Genomic DNA, 14,948 nt, shown 5'->3' on the forward strand with positions numbered 1-14,948 from the left:
CTATTTATGGATCCTGCCCAGGCCAGTTTCCTTCTCCCTGGCACGGGGTCCTGAGGCCGAGCACCTTTGACAGGAGGACAGATGGCTCTGGGGAGGGACGATCTGTGGCCAGGGCCGGCACTCTAACCACCCCCTTCACTACCCACCTCCTTGTCTTCTTCAGTGTCAGAGAAGGGATCATTTGAGCGCAGCCAGGGAGTAACGTCCAGCCGGCCTCGGCTCCAGCTCGGGGCCTCCCTGTGGGTCTCCCTGGGCATCTCTAGGGACTGGGCCGGGTGAGCCAGATGGGGGCAGGGTATTCAAACAAGAGCATCTGGACACTCCCATCTTCCCAGCACGATCAGGAGAAATGTTTTCCCCTCAAGCCCACCTGGTGCAAAGCCCTTCTGGGCCAGAGAGCCCTGACCTCGCCAGCCTGTTCCCTGGGAGCTTTGGCCCTGCATGAAGAGGGGAATGCTGAGCTGATCCTGCCGGACAGTTCAGGGGGCGGGACCTGTCCAGAATCCACCGTCACAGCTCCCTGTTTCACCTGAGGGCCAGTCTCTGCTGCTGGGGCCTGGAGGTTCCCGGCCCGCTCCACACCCACTTTTATAAAAAGTGAGACGGCTGTCCCAGCGGGCCCTGGCTACCTTCCCCGTCAGTCCTGCAGCAGCCGCCGTGGAGCTCCACAGGAACCAGCGCTGACAGAGTGCCCCGACGGCGGGCGCGCGGCCTTGTGGGGGCTACCGGACGCCCTGACACGTTCCTCCTGCTCCGAGGGGAGGCCTGCTGGGTGGGGCTGGGGAAGGCCGCGTTTGGGGTGACGTACAAGGGACGTCAGGAGAAGCTCCGCTCGAGCTGCCCCTGAGGGAGGGAGCAGAGGTTGATGGCGAGCCACCGGGCCCGAGAGAGCAGAGGGGAGGAGCGCAGCCCCACCATGAATCACAGCACCACGTCTATCCGTTGTTAAAAACTTTATTTTGGACAGTGAGGAAAGCGTGGCACCCTCCTGAGTGACGGCCCTCCTCCCACGGCCCCGCGCTCCTCAGGCAGCGCTCCTCCAGGCTCCTTCCGCCTCTAAGGTACTCACAGATCCAGGCCTGCCCGGACAAGGCCCTCGCCCACTGCTGACCGGGTCTCAATCTGCAAAGAAAGCTCCCAGAAGAACAGACCAAAGGCAGATGGCACCAAGTCTACAGCAAAACGTACCCAAAACCGTTCAGCTCAGTTTGCATAGTTGGCCAAGAGAAGCCCAGGCAGCTGCCACTTCCTCCCGCCCGCCCGGCACCGTGGACATCAGGGGCCGGGGGCCACAGCTCGGCGTCGATTAGAAAGTGACTTAAGACGGAGAAGGCCGTGCACGTCCGTCCCACGGCTCCCTCCTCTCCACATCCACGTCATCAGCCTCTCTTGGCGCCCCTAGGATGTGATCTTTCCTTCCACCGGCCCAGCAGAGCAGGGAAACCTTTCTCGATGAACAGAAACACGGCTCGGAAAACCCGAGGGGGAAGCAATGGACGCACTCTGACTTCTGGGAACAGCCCCGGGGCAACCCTGACACTGTCCGAGAAGCCGGGGCACCGGGCCTCCTCTACCTGCTCTACACGGCTCCCCTCGCTTGGGTTTCCAGAACCCCAGGCGTCCTGCCTGGTACCCTGGCCTCCCCAAAGGCACCGAGGTGGGCCCACAGGTCAGGGGCCACAGCCTGCCGCGTAAAGGCCCCTTTTCTCCGGCTCGACACAAGATTCAACTCAGGACTGCTTTGGCGATGGAGGGAGACATATGGCACATGTAGATACAACATTTGGAACCTTTTCTTACTTTGAATGCCTATAAATTAACAAATGGCAATAATTAAAAATACCCGTATCCATTTTTCCTTTTTAAAGCAAACATTCTGCTCCTTTTCTGGCCTCCAGCTCCCGATGCTATTGCTTCGTTAAAGTGTAGGTGCTTTGACGCCGCGTGCCTGGCCCCGGCCGACACGGCGGGAACGACGAGGGAATCTCGAGGCGCAGGAGAGGGCCCCGCTGAGCTCGGCCGCCTGCACCCGCCTGCTGGACGGGGCTTCCGGGAACCGCCCGGCCGCGGACGGCGCGCCAGTCTTCCCGCTTCATGAACTTCAAGGCCTTCTCTCCTCTCTCAAGGTGGTCCCGGGACACCAAGAAAGAACATGATTTGGTTGTGTCTCGTTGAAATCCATCTGTCCGCCGGAGGCCAGAGCAGAAGTTCCAAGGTCTGTGTACGTGACGACTTGAGACATGAAAAGACACTTAGGATCAACATTCATTCACAGACATTTAAGGCAATGGGGTCAATCAATCACTGGTTGGATGAATGAGCACTGAACGGTGGCTCTGCCCACACTCGTCACGGAAGGAGACGCCCGTCGCTCCCGGGCCCACGTGGACGTGTCCGCGACACGGAGGGCGCGCTTTTTGGCAGCAAGGTTCATCGCTCCGCATCCAATACAAATTAAAGCAAAAAGCCGGTTCTGACCTCTGCTGGACCGCACGTGACCTGGGCTCTCCCGTCCCCTCTTCTCCACCAGAGCAGCTCTGCAGGAGAAGGGGCACGGGACAAGGGCGCTGCCCGCGAGTAAGAGTGGCCGGTTCTTTCGGAAGCCACGAGTCCGGATGGCCTTTTTCTGCAGCGAGGGCGACGGGCACTGGATGGGGAACGAAGGCTCTCGGCCCGCCGCTCCCACAGCGGCTCCATCTCGGGTGAGACGCCCGGCTCTGGGAGGGGGCGGACCCTTGACGTTCCCAAACATCTCGAGGGCCGTTCTTCCTCCCCCGTTGTTTGGCACGAGGGTGGCCCTGATGGGGAGGACTCTCTACCACAAAACAGATGCCAGGGAGAGACGCTTTATTTTTGTCACTTAGTTTCCCCAGGTGAGACGGGAGCGCTCCCGGGTCCAGGGGGTGCTCCCATATTGGCAGATCAAAGCAAGTGGGTTTTTGGTGTAGGCACGGTGGCGAAGAACAGTATCACAGCCGCCGGGGCGGTTCCGTCAGCCGACAGAACGGTAGCAGCAATGAAGAGGAAGCTCCCAGAACAGCTCGACGTGATATCCAGCTTACCCCAGCGGACTATTTGAAAGGAAAGACGTGTAGAGAGATTTCTTTTTTGGCCTCCAAAGAAAATAGGGGGTTTTGTCACCGCATTTGCAAAGGACGTCCGGATGGCCGCTGGGCGTGAGAAGCGATGGGACGGCGTCACATCTCGGGGCGGGGAGGGAAGGGATTGGAAGCCGATCTGTGACCGCTGCAAAAAACACCAACCCCACACCTCCCCGCCGGGAGACATTCCCTCCAGAGCTCGGGCCGCACAAACACAGAGAGCCTCCGGGCTGGCCCAACGGATGGAGACGATGGAGACGAACACGGAACCGCGGGAAACGCCAAGAGATTCCCAGGGGAAGGCCCGGCGTGGCCACGGGCCGGAAATCCCACCCCCTGGCGTCTCGGCCGCCCTCTCTTTCCGCCTTTTTAGTTATCATATATTACAATGCTCTGTAAAACTCTCTCTCTCTTTTTTTTTTTTTTTTTTTTAAAAGCAGTTAGACAATAAAAGATTAAAAGATGTCTGGAAATACGCAGTATACAAAAATTAACTTTTATCTCAAAATAACATTCCAAAGGCACTTCATTCAGTAGGAAAGAGTCCGTTCAACTGCTCTGCGCAGGAACAGGAGGGAGAAGGTCTGGATGTCGAATCGGAAGAAGGACAGTCAGGAGCAGGGGTTCGACTGCTGAAACACATCAAGATTCATTCATTTTTTTGGTATGTTTTAAGAAAAAGCGATCCAGGAAAACGTGTTTCTATTTATGAAATTCATGAAAAGAGGTCCTTTTAAAATAGTGATTTTCTTTTCCTTTTTAAAAAGAGGCATGATCAACTACACCGTAGGAGACAGACAGGAAGCTCGGCAGAGCTGTCCTGGGGGGACGGCCCCGGGCCCCGAGGGCCGCCCGCCAGCCCGCCCGCCCCTGCTCGTCTTCCTTCCAGGTCTGGCAGAGCCTGCCTCCTCCCAGCGTCCATTCCCAAGCGGGGACGGCGGAGATGGTCGGAGCCTGCGTGCGACTTCAGCAACAGCCACGGCCAGGGTGGAAGGAGGGACGAGACCAGGGCTACCTGGGGCCGAATTTCTGCAGCATGCCGTAGACCTCCTCCTCTCGACTCAGTCCTTCGAAGAAGGGGATCAGGTCCAGCAGCTCGGTGTCGTTCATGTCGTCAAACCAGGACTGCACGGGAACCTGGAACAGAGCACGCGGCGGCCGGTCAGTGTCGGCCCGGGCCTCGCTTGCCCGCCTCGTTTCTGCTGGGGGGCTGGACTCAGGGCCTCCAACACCTCTAAGGGGACCCCCGAGGAGCAGTCTTGACCTCCTTCATTTATGTGCTTTGCTGACAATCTCTGGTCTTTTCTGTGGTGATGGGGAGGGACCTGAGCCCGGCAACCCGGCGACTCTCCCCGTGCTGTGGCCTTGGAGAGACTTCCTGGAAACGTGGCCACGGTGACAGACGTGGAATCAGGAAGCCCCGGACTTCCATCCCACCTCGGGCACTCTGGGCCTCCCCTGGTCCAGCCTCCACCCCCACTCCTTCCTCTTGGGGGAACCCTCTGTGCCCATCACACAGAAGACTTTCACCTCTCCACCCGCCTCTTCCCGGCGGACATTTTATTTGGGGAGGGCCCTCCTAACATAAACATGAGAAAAGTGAAGGGACGAAGCCTTCTTGGCGCCTCTGCTGAGGCTCCCCCGGCCGGGATCCCGGGCACCCTGGCCTGTCTCCTGCCAAAGGCGAGGGGCGCTGGATGGCATCACGATGGCCCCTGCTGCCCTTGCCGCATGGCACCCAAACCAAGAAGTGCCCCCTCTGGACGCTCAGAAGTTGTTTGGAGCCAGGGGACGTGGGCTGGAAGAGCCAGGCCGCAGGAGCCCATCCTCTTTAAGTGGGCGGCTCGGTCACAGACCCTGCCCTCCCACTCGTTGTGTCAGGGCGTCGCTGGGCACATGGGGAGATGGCTGCAGCCAGCCCCAGGTGGGGGAGGGGGTGTCCAGAACACTTCCTGTTCCTGAGATGGTCTGGGCCTCCCAGGGACTCCCCAGACCTTCATAAGAAAGGGGAGCACAGGGGGCTGAGCTCTCGGTTACTGACTCTCCCTCTTCCCCACTGCCCCCTGACCCAACCTTCAGCCCCTCCAACCGGGGAGCAAGGTCATTTGGGTCCAACGCCCAGCTTCGGCACTTCCTCTGTCCCTTCACCGTGAGCCTCAATTTACTCCACTGTCATATGGGAACACTGGCCTTGGGGGACGGCAGGCTGTCCGGCCCCGTCCGGGGCTGGGAGCAGGCAGACGGCCAAAGCAGGGCCAGCAGTGCCCTGGGGGAGCTCCTGCGGGGCCCAACCTCTCTGAGCACGGCTGCAGCCCCCTCCTCTAAATGCAGAAGAGGGGGCCGGGCGAAGCCCGAGGAGCCCCTGCTGTTCTGGGAGGGGGAGCTCAGGGAGGGGAGGAAAGCTGCCCCCGCAGCTCTGCGCAGGCCCTGGGCGCGAAAGCACTTACCGCGTTCTCTGGGTGGAAGATGTAAGAGGCTGGAGAATTGTCGATGATGATCACTTTGCTCAGCTCCCGGCCCAGCTGGCTCAGGTCCTTCACGTAGTTTCCTCGGTGGAAAACACAGGACTCTCGGAAGAGCCGGGCCCGGAACACGCCCCAGCGGTCCAGCAGGTCTGCCACGGGGTCTGCGTACTTTAGAAACAAGAAAAGGGTTGGAGGGGCGGGTGGTCCGGGAGCCCAGGGACCCGAGCCTGGCCTGGGCCGCGCCGCTGGGAAGGGGCAGAGGGGAGGAGTGCGGCCCTAGCTCCGGACCAGGAGAGCACCGCAATGGGGGCAGGGCCCGCGCGAGGGCCTCCCGTCCACCACGTTCATGTGCTCGGCTGTCCGTCTGTCTCTCTGCGTCTCATTCGTCTAAGAGAGAATTCCCATTTCCCAGACTCCTCGAGGGCCACTGGGGGGCCAGGGGGACACAGCTCTTGCACTTTTCCAAGGCTTCACCTGATTTCTGCCCCATTTGCACAGACCAGCGGAAGCACCAGGGGCTTCTTCTTTGTCCCCAGGTGATCCACGAACCCTTTGAGGTCTCCCTTCCTTCTGGCCTTTAACCACCAGCAAACAGTCACCCCTTGGAGTGTGGGAGTGGGAGGGGAAGGGGCTTCTGCATGAGAGCCCCAGTGGGGCCCCTGGGACAGTTTCTGCCAGTCCCTAAGGGCTGGAGTCAGCTGCTGAGCCCTCAGGTCAAGGCAGAGCAAAGGCTGGGACAGCATGAGCTCATCCTGCAGCTCGGGGGCCTGCCCAGGGGGAGACCGGAACAAAGGGGGGGGGGCTATGGGCGGGGGCGGCCGGCTGAGGGGGCCCACGAGGGAAGAGGGACTTGTGGGAGGGGTGGCCCGGCCTAGGATGAGGGTCATGAGACCCAGCCACCTCCCCTCATGGTAAAAAGTGAGCTTTTGGGGGCAGGGAGGGCCCAGCTCTCCTCTTGGGGGGTCCTGGGACCTTGAAGGCAGAGTGACAGTGGGGGCCCCTGTGCAGGGAACACTGGCTTCCCCACCCCTGGCAAGGCCCGTGTGTTCCTCCCCTGCAGAGCTCCCACGGCCACCCTGTTTGGGCTGCTTTTCCTTCGGCGGTGGGAGCGACCCCCAGTCACCAACGAGTCCTCAGTGGGCACTATGGTCGGCTGGTGCGGAAGCAGGCCCAGCACCTGGGCACTTTGAAGTGCCAGAAACCCCCGTCACCCCCTGCCCAGCACACCTCTCCCCCCCACTTGTGCCCCGGGGGTGGCCTCCCGCAGCTCCGCTGGGAGTCCCTGCCACAGCAGCATGGCACTAATCCCAGGGCGCGCCCTCGAGGCCTTAGGGGCTCCTCCATCCGCCCGCTGCTAGGTAACTACAGACTGCTCAGCCTGCTGTCCCAAGGCCCCCGGCACCAACAGAGGCCCCATTGTAAGCCAAGCCCGGGTGGGCTGGGATCCAGTCCCCACGGAAACCCCGTGGCACACGCCGGAACACAGCCCAGTCAGTCACAGAGGGAGGATGGGAAGAGAGGGGAGGGAGGGAAGGAGGGAGATGGAGGGGGAGGGACTAAAAGGGCCCCCCAGGAGAGGGGCAGTGCCCTTCCTCCAGAATCCAGCCCGCCCTCCGCCCTCAGGACAAACCTTTGCCAGGCTGGCCGTGAAAAGCACACACTCAAAAAGCTGTCCCATTCTCTGAAGAAATTCATCCACGTGCGGGCGTTTCAAAACGTAGACCTGGAAAAAGATGGGGCCGTTTAGTGGCAGGGACTCCCGGAGAGACTGAGCAGGGGGGGTAGAGCCAGCCCGGGCTCCGTGAGCCCCCCGCCTTCACCTGGCTGGGCCCCGGGGAATGATGTGGCTGAGGGAAGTCTGACAAGCCCCCCTGTCCACCCCCGCTCATTCCTGGGGCCATCCTTGCTACTCTGGTAAAAGGAAGGGCTCTGACCGTGGCTCTGTGGTGCAGGTGCCAGTCCTGGCTCCCCATGCCCACTGTGCCAGGCGCTCCACTGTGCCAGGCGCTGTGCCTGCCAGGAGCAGGGGCTCCAAACACATGATCCCTGCTCACAAGAGCTTCCATTCTGAGGGGGAGGTCATGGAAGAAAGGCCTCAAAGACGGTGGGACTGGGGTCCGAGCCAGACGAGCAGCAGCCAGAGAAAGGGAGCGGCTTGGCCGCCTCCTCCACGCGCTGGCTCTTGGAGGAAGCCGCCGCGTTCTCGCCTCCACCCTGGCCCGGCCAAACACACAACTCGGACAGCAGAACTGATAGTTCCGAGACCCAGGCCCAGGAAGCCCCAAGCCGGTTTCCGTTTCACATTTTGGTGCCAGGGAACTTGTGGAGGATACAATGGACAACAGAACCATGGGACGGGCAGGCAGGATGGCTCGCAATGGGCACCGGTGGAGGAAGCTCCTCAGCCAGTGAGACCCCAAATCCGCAGAAGCATTTGAAAATGGAATAATTTAGTGCTGCTGAATCAGGAGCTGCACAAGCTCACTGGGGTCCTACAGGGAAGGAACTGAGCACCAGAAAGGTGACTGGACCAAGATCACATAGCAACAAAGTAGAAGAACCAGGATGGAAACCCGAGGCCTTTGGCTCCCAAGCAGAGGCTCTGTCCATGGGAGACCCCGGGCTGTACCCCGCACATCCCCCTCCCCCAGGATCGCTGTCCTGCATCAGTGTGTGAAACGGACCTGGGCCTCCTGCCCAGCTCCCCTGGGTGCCAAAGCTCAGAAATCCTTTCAAAGCTGGTTGGGGCCACAGGGCTGCTTCCCATCTGTGGGAGGAGGTCCGCTCCCCCTCGGGCTGAGCCATGAAGACCCCTAAGAGGGTGTGGACTCAGCTAGAGAGGGGACCCCCGGCCAAAGGGGAAGGGGGTGGGGGAAACCCTCAAAGCAAAAAACCCAAACTCCCTAAACGCCAGAATTTGCAGCAACTAGAAATAGAATCCTAGTCCTTTTCAAAGTGGAAAAACAAAAAAAGAGGAGGCATTCGAGGCCCCCTGCCCAGTGAGCTCTGAGGCCTGCTCAGGTGTCACAGCCCAGCCAGACATGGGGGGCCAGGGGAACCTCATCTCCTCTCTCTCAGCTGACTAGCTCTGGACCCGGCCTCTGGCTTTCTCAGACACTCACACCGGCCTGGGCCCAGCCTCCCCACTCACACCGGCCTGAGCCCGGCCTCCTCACTCAAACCGTCCTGAGCCCAGCCTCCCCACTCACACCGGCCTGAGCCCGGCCTCCTCACTCACACCAGCCTGGGCCCGGCCTCCCCACTCACACCGGCCTGGGCCCGGCCTCCCCACTCACACCGGCCTGAGCCCGGCCTCCCCACTCACACCGGCCTGAGCCCGGCCTCCCCACTCACACCGGCCTGAGCCCGGCCTCCCCACTCACACCGGCCTGAGCCCGGCCTCCCCACTCACACCGGCCTGAGCCCGGCCTCCCCACTCACACCGGCCTGAGCCCGGCCTCCCCACTCACACCGGCCTGAGCCCGGCCTCCCCACTCACACCGGCCTGAGCCCGGCCTCCCCACTCACACCGGCCTGGGCCCGGCCTCCCCACTCACACCGGCCTAAGCCCGGCCTTCCTACTCACACCGGCCTGAGCCCGGCCTCCTCACTCACACCGGCCTGAGCCCGGCCTTCCTACTCACACCGGCCTGAGCCCGGCCTCCTCACTCACACCGGCCTGGGCCCAGCCTCCCCACTTACACTGGCCTGAGGCCAGTCTCTCCACTCACAATGACCTGGGCCCGGTCTTCCTAATCACCCATTCAGGGGCAGATCAGGCTGGGAAGGGCTTGACTGCCTCTCCCTTTGACCTTTTGAAGGGATGTGGGTGGTGTGGCCCTTGTCCTTGGCCCACAGGGAAGGCCTTTCACGTTTCACTATCCCCGCCTCCGCAGCGTGGCTCGCCCGTGCAAGCCGGACCACTGGCTGAGGGCCGGCTCCTGCTCCTCCGCGTTGGCCGTCCGTCCTCTGGGGTGTCTGCTGGCGTTCCAGGCCTCCCACCGCTGGTGCCGCTTAGCGTGGCCGTGCCCGAGTGCAAGTAACCAAGAATAGGCCAATGAGAATGGGCCCAGCCTATCCTGGATTACTTGAACCAGGTCACGGCCTTTTCCAGGAGGACGGCTCCCGTGGCCTTATCGACGACGTGGCTTAGCTCCTGGTAAACTTGGCCTTCCGTGATGCTCGCCACAGCTGCTCCATCAGCGCCCAGGGCGGGGGGTGGGGGGAGAACGCTGAGCCAGGGCCAGCTCACGGGCCCCTCCCCCAGTAAACATGGTCACGGTTCTCTCCCCCAGAAGGTATTCTACACTTTAAAGCACCACCTCTTACAGTGATGACATGATTTGCTTTTGGGAAACTGAGTCTGGCTTTCCTTGGCTGAGCCCAGACTGGCCCTTCCCCTCCCCACGTCCCCTCCCCTGGAATCATCCCCATGTAAGTGAATTTTCTGGTTAAGTGAAGGTGCGTGGGCTCTTTACCTCCTCTCTTCCTTGGACCCTAAGCACGATCATCCTTTTCTTGGTGCCTCTTGGGCTGGAGACGAATCCCCCCAAAAGCAATGTTCTCTAACTCTGGGCTCCCTGTCTCCCTTCTAGCTACACCCTCCCTCAGAGTGGGCCAGAAAGCCCAAGGACACCATTTGTGGATGCCGAACAACGGATCCCTCACGCAACCCGACGTGGAGCCGTGACAAGGCCGGCCTGTCCATCCACAACTGGGTGCAGCGGCGCCACGCTCGCCAGCTTGGTTACGGATTCTGGCTCTAAGGTCACAGAGGGAAGGGGTGTGGGGCAGCCACCACTTAGCCTAAGTCCAGCTCCCCATACTCTTACTGAATTGTGGGTAACAGACAACTGTTCTCCCACAGCCAACGTGCCCCGTGACTTTTTCCGTAGCCGGGTACTTTGAGTGGCCTGAACGATCAGTGGGCTGCGTGTGCTATAAATAAGAACAAGACTACTTTTGCCGCTGCTACGAAGGCCGGGCGTGAGCCGCTGCCACTAACGTCCACACCAAGACCCTGGAGAGAACGTGGTCCTTGGAAGTAAACCTGGGAGCCGAGGGCCCTCTAGAGCACCCCTGTCCACAGGTCACCCCAAAGACCTGTGGAGAGCACTCCCTGTCCAGCCCATATGTCAGCCCAGCCTCCTTCTGCGACTTCAGGCTGAGGCAGGGGGAAGTTTTCCTCCTCCCCAAGGCCCCTGACTCCACCCCATCACAGACTCATGGGTCGATGGAGGTGGAAGGGACCCGGAGGCTCTCCCCAGGGTCCGCGGCAGGGCCCCCAAACACCCCTGGGGAAGTCTGCACTCGGCCCCGACTCTGAGGCATGATGGGTAGTTAGGCCGCGCCAGCTCCCGGGGGCCACTTTGCAAGCATCCCGCTGGCAGCTTTGAGCCGGGAAATGAGAATCGCCCTCCCCGGGTTCTGCCCTACAAAAGTCCATTCCAAAAAGTCAACCTTGAATTCGAAGAGAAAAATCAGCCATGTTTGTTTTCTCTGCCGTCACTCAAATCTCTCCAAGGTCTACTGGAGGAATAAAGCACAACTAAAAGGCTGGGAGAGCTGCTTTTGTTTGGGGGCGACGATTCCAAGGCGGGGGGAGCCCAGGAACGCACCTCTAGCCGAGGCTCCCGGCTTTTCCCCCATATGCCCGCTGCACGGGCCCCTGGCCGAAACGCTGCTCTAGCTCTCCACCTGTGGACAGGCCTGACGACTGCGGGGAGTGGCCTCCTCTTAAGGGAAGCCCTCTGTGGCCCCCGTCCCCACCCGTCCTTGGTACCCCACAAGGGCCATGCACGTTGCCCCCTGGTTACGCTCCCAGAAGGTAGGGTCTCCTTCATGCCCTCTGCTTACCGCTGGCTGGGCAGCCGGGCCCAACAACGCCAGCTGATGGGCGGAGGCAGTCCCGGGCGCCCTCCAGGAACTCAGCCCCAAGTTTCCTGCCTGAAAGGCCCCAGCCCTGGCTGCAAGGGTCGGCCAGTCCCCCGGTCTCTTTCCCCCTCAGTTTCTACATCTGCAAAATGGAGCGACCGGCTCCTCTGAAAGGCTCCGGCCCCAAGTCCAATAAGAAAACGTATCTGAGGGGTTAGAGAAGGCAAGGAGGGGCAGATCCAAGAGGAAAGATGGCCACGGCCCAGACCAGCCCCAGGCGGCCTTCTCTCTGCCGGGGGCCACGGACTTAGACAACGCCTGGACACCCCCCGGCCCAGGGAGAGGAGGGGTCTCTGCCCAAACTGGACCTGTAGTCTGTCGACATTAACCGGAGCGGGGATTTATCCAGGTCCTCCTGTGGGCCAGGCACATTCTCATCTGATACCCTAGGTGCTTGCATGTCCGTTTTACAGTTGAGGAAACCGAGGTAAACCAATTAAATGACCTGCTCAAGACTATGAGATAGTGTTTGAGGCCAGACTTGAACTCAGGACTTGAGCACTGCTCAATGACCAAACCCCACCAGTCCCAGGCATTCTGAAGCCAGAAAGGCCAAAGAGACCTGTCAAAGTGCGAATCGGGCAGTCAGAAGGAAAAATGTCCGCTGACCTCCAACCAGACATTGGGGGAGGACAAGCAGGGAAACTGAGGGGCGAGGGGTATCTCCCACAGACCACCGGAGGGGCCCCTCCAAACAAGGACTGAGGGAACCAGCTCCTCCTGAGAGCAGCCAGGACGCAGAGGCCCGGCCCGGCAGGGGGCAGTCCCAGCCTGGAGGCCCAGGGGAACGTCAGTCCGGGGCTCCGGGCTGCTCTCCCAAGCCAGGCTCATGGATTAGTCTGGAAGGCCCCAAGTGTGGGTGACGCCATCCTGCGGCTCCTCCGGGAGGTTCCAGGATGGCCCCAGATCAGGAAGGGAAGGAGAGGCCCAAGGGCTCAAGCGCAGGAGAAGTGCTGGCGCGACCGCCCGGCCCAGGTACTTACTTGGTGTACAGTTCCATCGATTTCAACCGGAACAATAAAGTCGGCGTTACTGATGGGCTGGAGAAAACGAGAAAAAGAGAGTGAGCCAGAGGCGGCTCCGAGCCGCGGGCCCGGTGCCGGGTCAGGCCCCCTCCAGGGGCGGCGGGAGGAGCTCTTCCTCCATGATCCTGGGGACCCTTTTCCTACTTCGGGGGCAGGGCAGGGAGCTTACCCACTCGTTCACAGGCGACAACTGAGCAGCGCCATTAACCTCGGCTTTAGCCCCAGGATCTGGGACTGTGGGGGAGTGGGAGGGCGGCCCTTCCTCTCTGGACCCAGGTCCAAAGGCTTTCAGCTGGTTCTAGGCTTTGGGGGCCGGTCGGAGACTGGCTCGAGCTGCACGGCCGGAGCACGCGCCAGAGGACCCTCGGACCCGGGACTCCTGGGCTTCCCAGCAAGCCTGGGCCTAGTCTGGAAGGGGGCGATCTGAGTCTCCCCGGGGGCTGTGCCCTCTGAAGGTGGCCACGTAGCCAGCACCCTATGTCACTGCAGAAATCGGCCCAGATCCTTGGAACGGGTGTGGACAAAGGCAGAAGTCAAGGCTTTTTCCCGCCCTGGGTTGGAGCGCCTCCGCCGCTGTCCGTTTAACTGTCTTGGATCCTCTGCTAAGGGGGTGCAAGCTAAAGGGCCTCCCCCCCACCCCGGCCCCAGTCGGAGGGAAAGACCGATCCAGGTCTGGGTGCCTGAGGGAGAAGAGAAGACTCTGTCTGCCCTTAGCAGTGGAGCTGGATCAGCAGGCAGGAAAGGTCAGGGCCCACGGCCTCGCCAGGAGGCCTCCCCAGGCCTGGAAGCTAGCCTCCGCTTCTGGGAACTCAAGCCTTCGGTGCCTTGCATCTCTCCCGCTCCCCTGCTCTTCTGCTCCTCGGTCTCCTTCTTCCTTCCTTCGCTCTCCCCTTCTCTTCCTTTCTCTTTCTTCCCTCTCTCTTCCCTCCTTTTCTTCCTTCTCTTTCTCCTTTCTCTTCCTCCTCTCTCCTTTTTTCTTCCTCTTTTTCTTCTTTCTCCCTCCCTCTTCCTCTCTCTTCCTTTGTCTTTCTTCCTTCTCTTTTTCCCTCTCTACTTCTCCTTCCCTTTTTCTTTTTCTCCTTGTTTCTCTCCCTCCCTCTCCTCTTTCTCGCTCCCTTTCTCTTTCTTTCTCCCTCCCTCCCTCCTCCTCTTTTTCCCTTTCTTCCCTTCTCTCTCCCTTTTTCTTCCTTCTCTGTCCCTCCCTCTCTCCTTCCTTCTCTCTCTCTCTCTCCCTCCCTCCCTCCCTCCCTCCCTCTCTCTCTCTCTCTCCTTTCCTTTTCCTCTCCTGCTTCCCCCTACCCCTTTCTCTGTATCCCACTCATTTGGGTCCTTCCCTCCCCCTTCATTAGACAGCAGCCCGCACCAAGTGGGTGCTGAACCTGGAAACAGGGGCAGGCTAACTTTCTGAGCAAGGAGCCCTCCACAGGGTTTCCCGGGGCTGCCAGCTGCCCAGGATGCCTTTGGCACAGGGGGAAGAGCCTCTGCAGAGTGGAGCAGGCAGACAAATGCTCACAAATGACCCCCTCTCGCCTAGCCAGGGCAACTTCCAAGCAACGTCCCGGTGCCCTGGAGTTCTCTGGGGCGAAGGACACTGGGTGATGGGGGAGGGGGCCGAGGAGATGAGTTGCTCATGTTTGAAGGCAAATGTGGGTTCCTTAGTCTCAGGGCCCCCGTCGGTGACTGGAGAGGTCTGGGGAGCAGCTGCAGGGGGCCAGCGCCGGACGGGAGGTAGGAGTGGGTTGGCCCCCGAGGCCTAGGTCAGAGCCCATCTGCCTCCGGGCAGCTGGAGATGTTTGGGGGGGGGTCCAATGGATGAGGACCCTCCGCCATGGTTGGGAGCTGCTCTAATCGGACCCATCTGGCTTGGGAATCCCCCCATCCACTAGGACTCAGGCCGGGGAGTGGCCACCCCGAGCGGGACCCTCAGCAGGACCGGGCCCAGCTGGCTGCAGAAGGTGGCTCTCGGCCTGAAGGGGGAGCCTCATCAGGCAGGTTAGTGAGTGAGCCCCCAGCAGCTAGATTTGTCCCCCTCCTCATCCTCCCCAAATAGGAAAGCAGATTTTTTTGGTGGTTTGAGCCCCAAATAAAGATTCGTGGTTACAAAAAAGAAATCTGTTCTCCAGGGAGTCTGGGAGTGCCCTGAGTGAGACGGGAGCTGGGTGCACGGGCAGCCAGATGCCAGCAGCGTGGCTCACGGCCCGTTGGGAGGAGGGCAAACCTGGGCACAAGGTCAAGGGAAGAAAGAATAGAGGGGAGGGGGCCCCCTGGCGGAGGTAAACTCAGCGGTCTGCTCCCCTGCCCGCCCATCCCTCTGAAGAGTCCTCCCCTGGGGAAAGCGGCCAGTGGGGGAGCCCAGGGGGCACTTGAGGGCCAGCTCCTCCCACAGCCAGGTCACGCCTCCCGGAGAACAGCTCCTGACCCCT

General features: G+C 61.0%; 1 protein-coding gene across 5 annotated transcripts in view; it reads right to left on the bottom strand.

The window, feature by feature from the left end:
• Positions 1 to 938: 938 nt before the first annotated feature.
• The window catches only part of CTDSPL (CTD small phosphatase like), a 58,958-nt gene continuing 44,948 nt past the window's right edge, over positions 939 to 14,948 (bottom strand). For 4 of the 5 annotated variants that reach the window (XM_074284558.1, XM_074284556.1, XM_074284553.1 and 1 more), the window contains 4 exons: positions 12,484 to 12,540; positions 7,197 to 7,289; positions 5,549 to 5,734; positions 939 to 4,238 (listed from right to left, as the gene is read on the bottom strand). In XM_074284558.1, coding sequence (XP_074140659.1) covers positions 4,113 to 4,238; positions 5,549 to 5,734; positions 7,197 to 7,289; positions 12,484 to 12,540 — 462 coding nt within the window. In that variant the 3' untranslated portion in view covers positions 939 to 4,112. Of the gene's footprint in view, positions 4,239 to 4,275; positions 4,480 to 5,548; positions 5,735 to 7,196; positions 7,290 to 12,483; positions 12,541 to 14,948 lie in introns of those variants that run through there. The other variant, XM_074284555.1, reaches the window with a different exon arrangement.

Source organism: Sminthopsis crassicaudata, chromosome 1, assembly GCF_048593235.1.
Source record: "Sminthopsis crassicaudata isolate SCR6 chromosome 1, ASM4859323v1, whole genome shotgun sequence".
Classification (NCBI taxonomy): domain Eukaryota; kingdom Metazoa; phylum Chordata; class Mammalia; order Dasyuromorphia; family Dasyuridae; genus Sminthopsis; species Sminthopsis crassicaudata.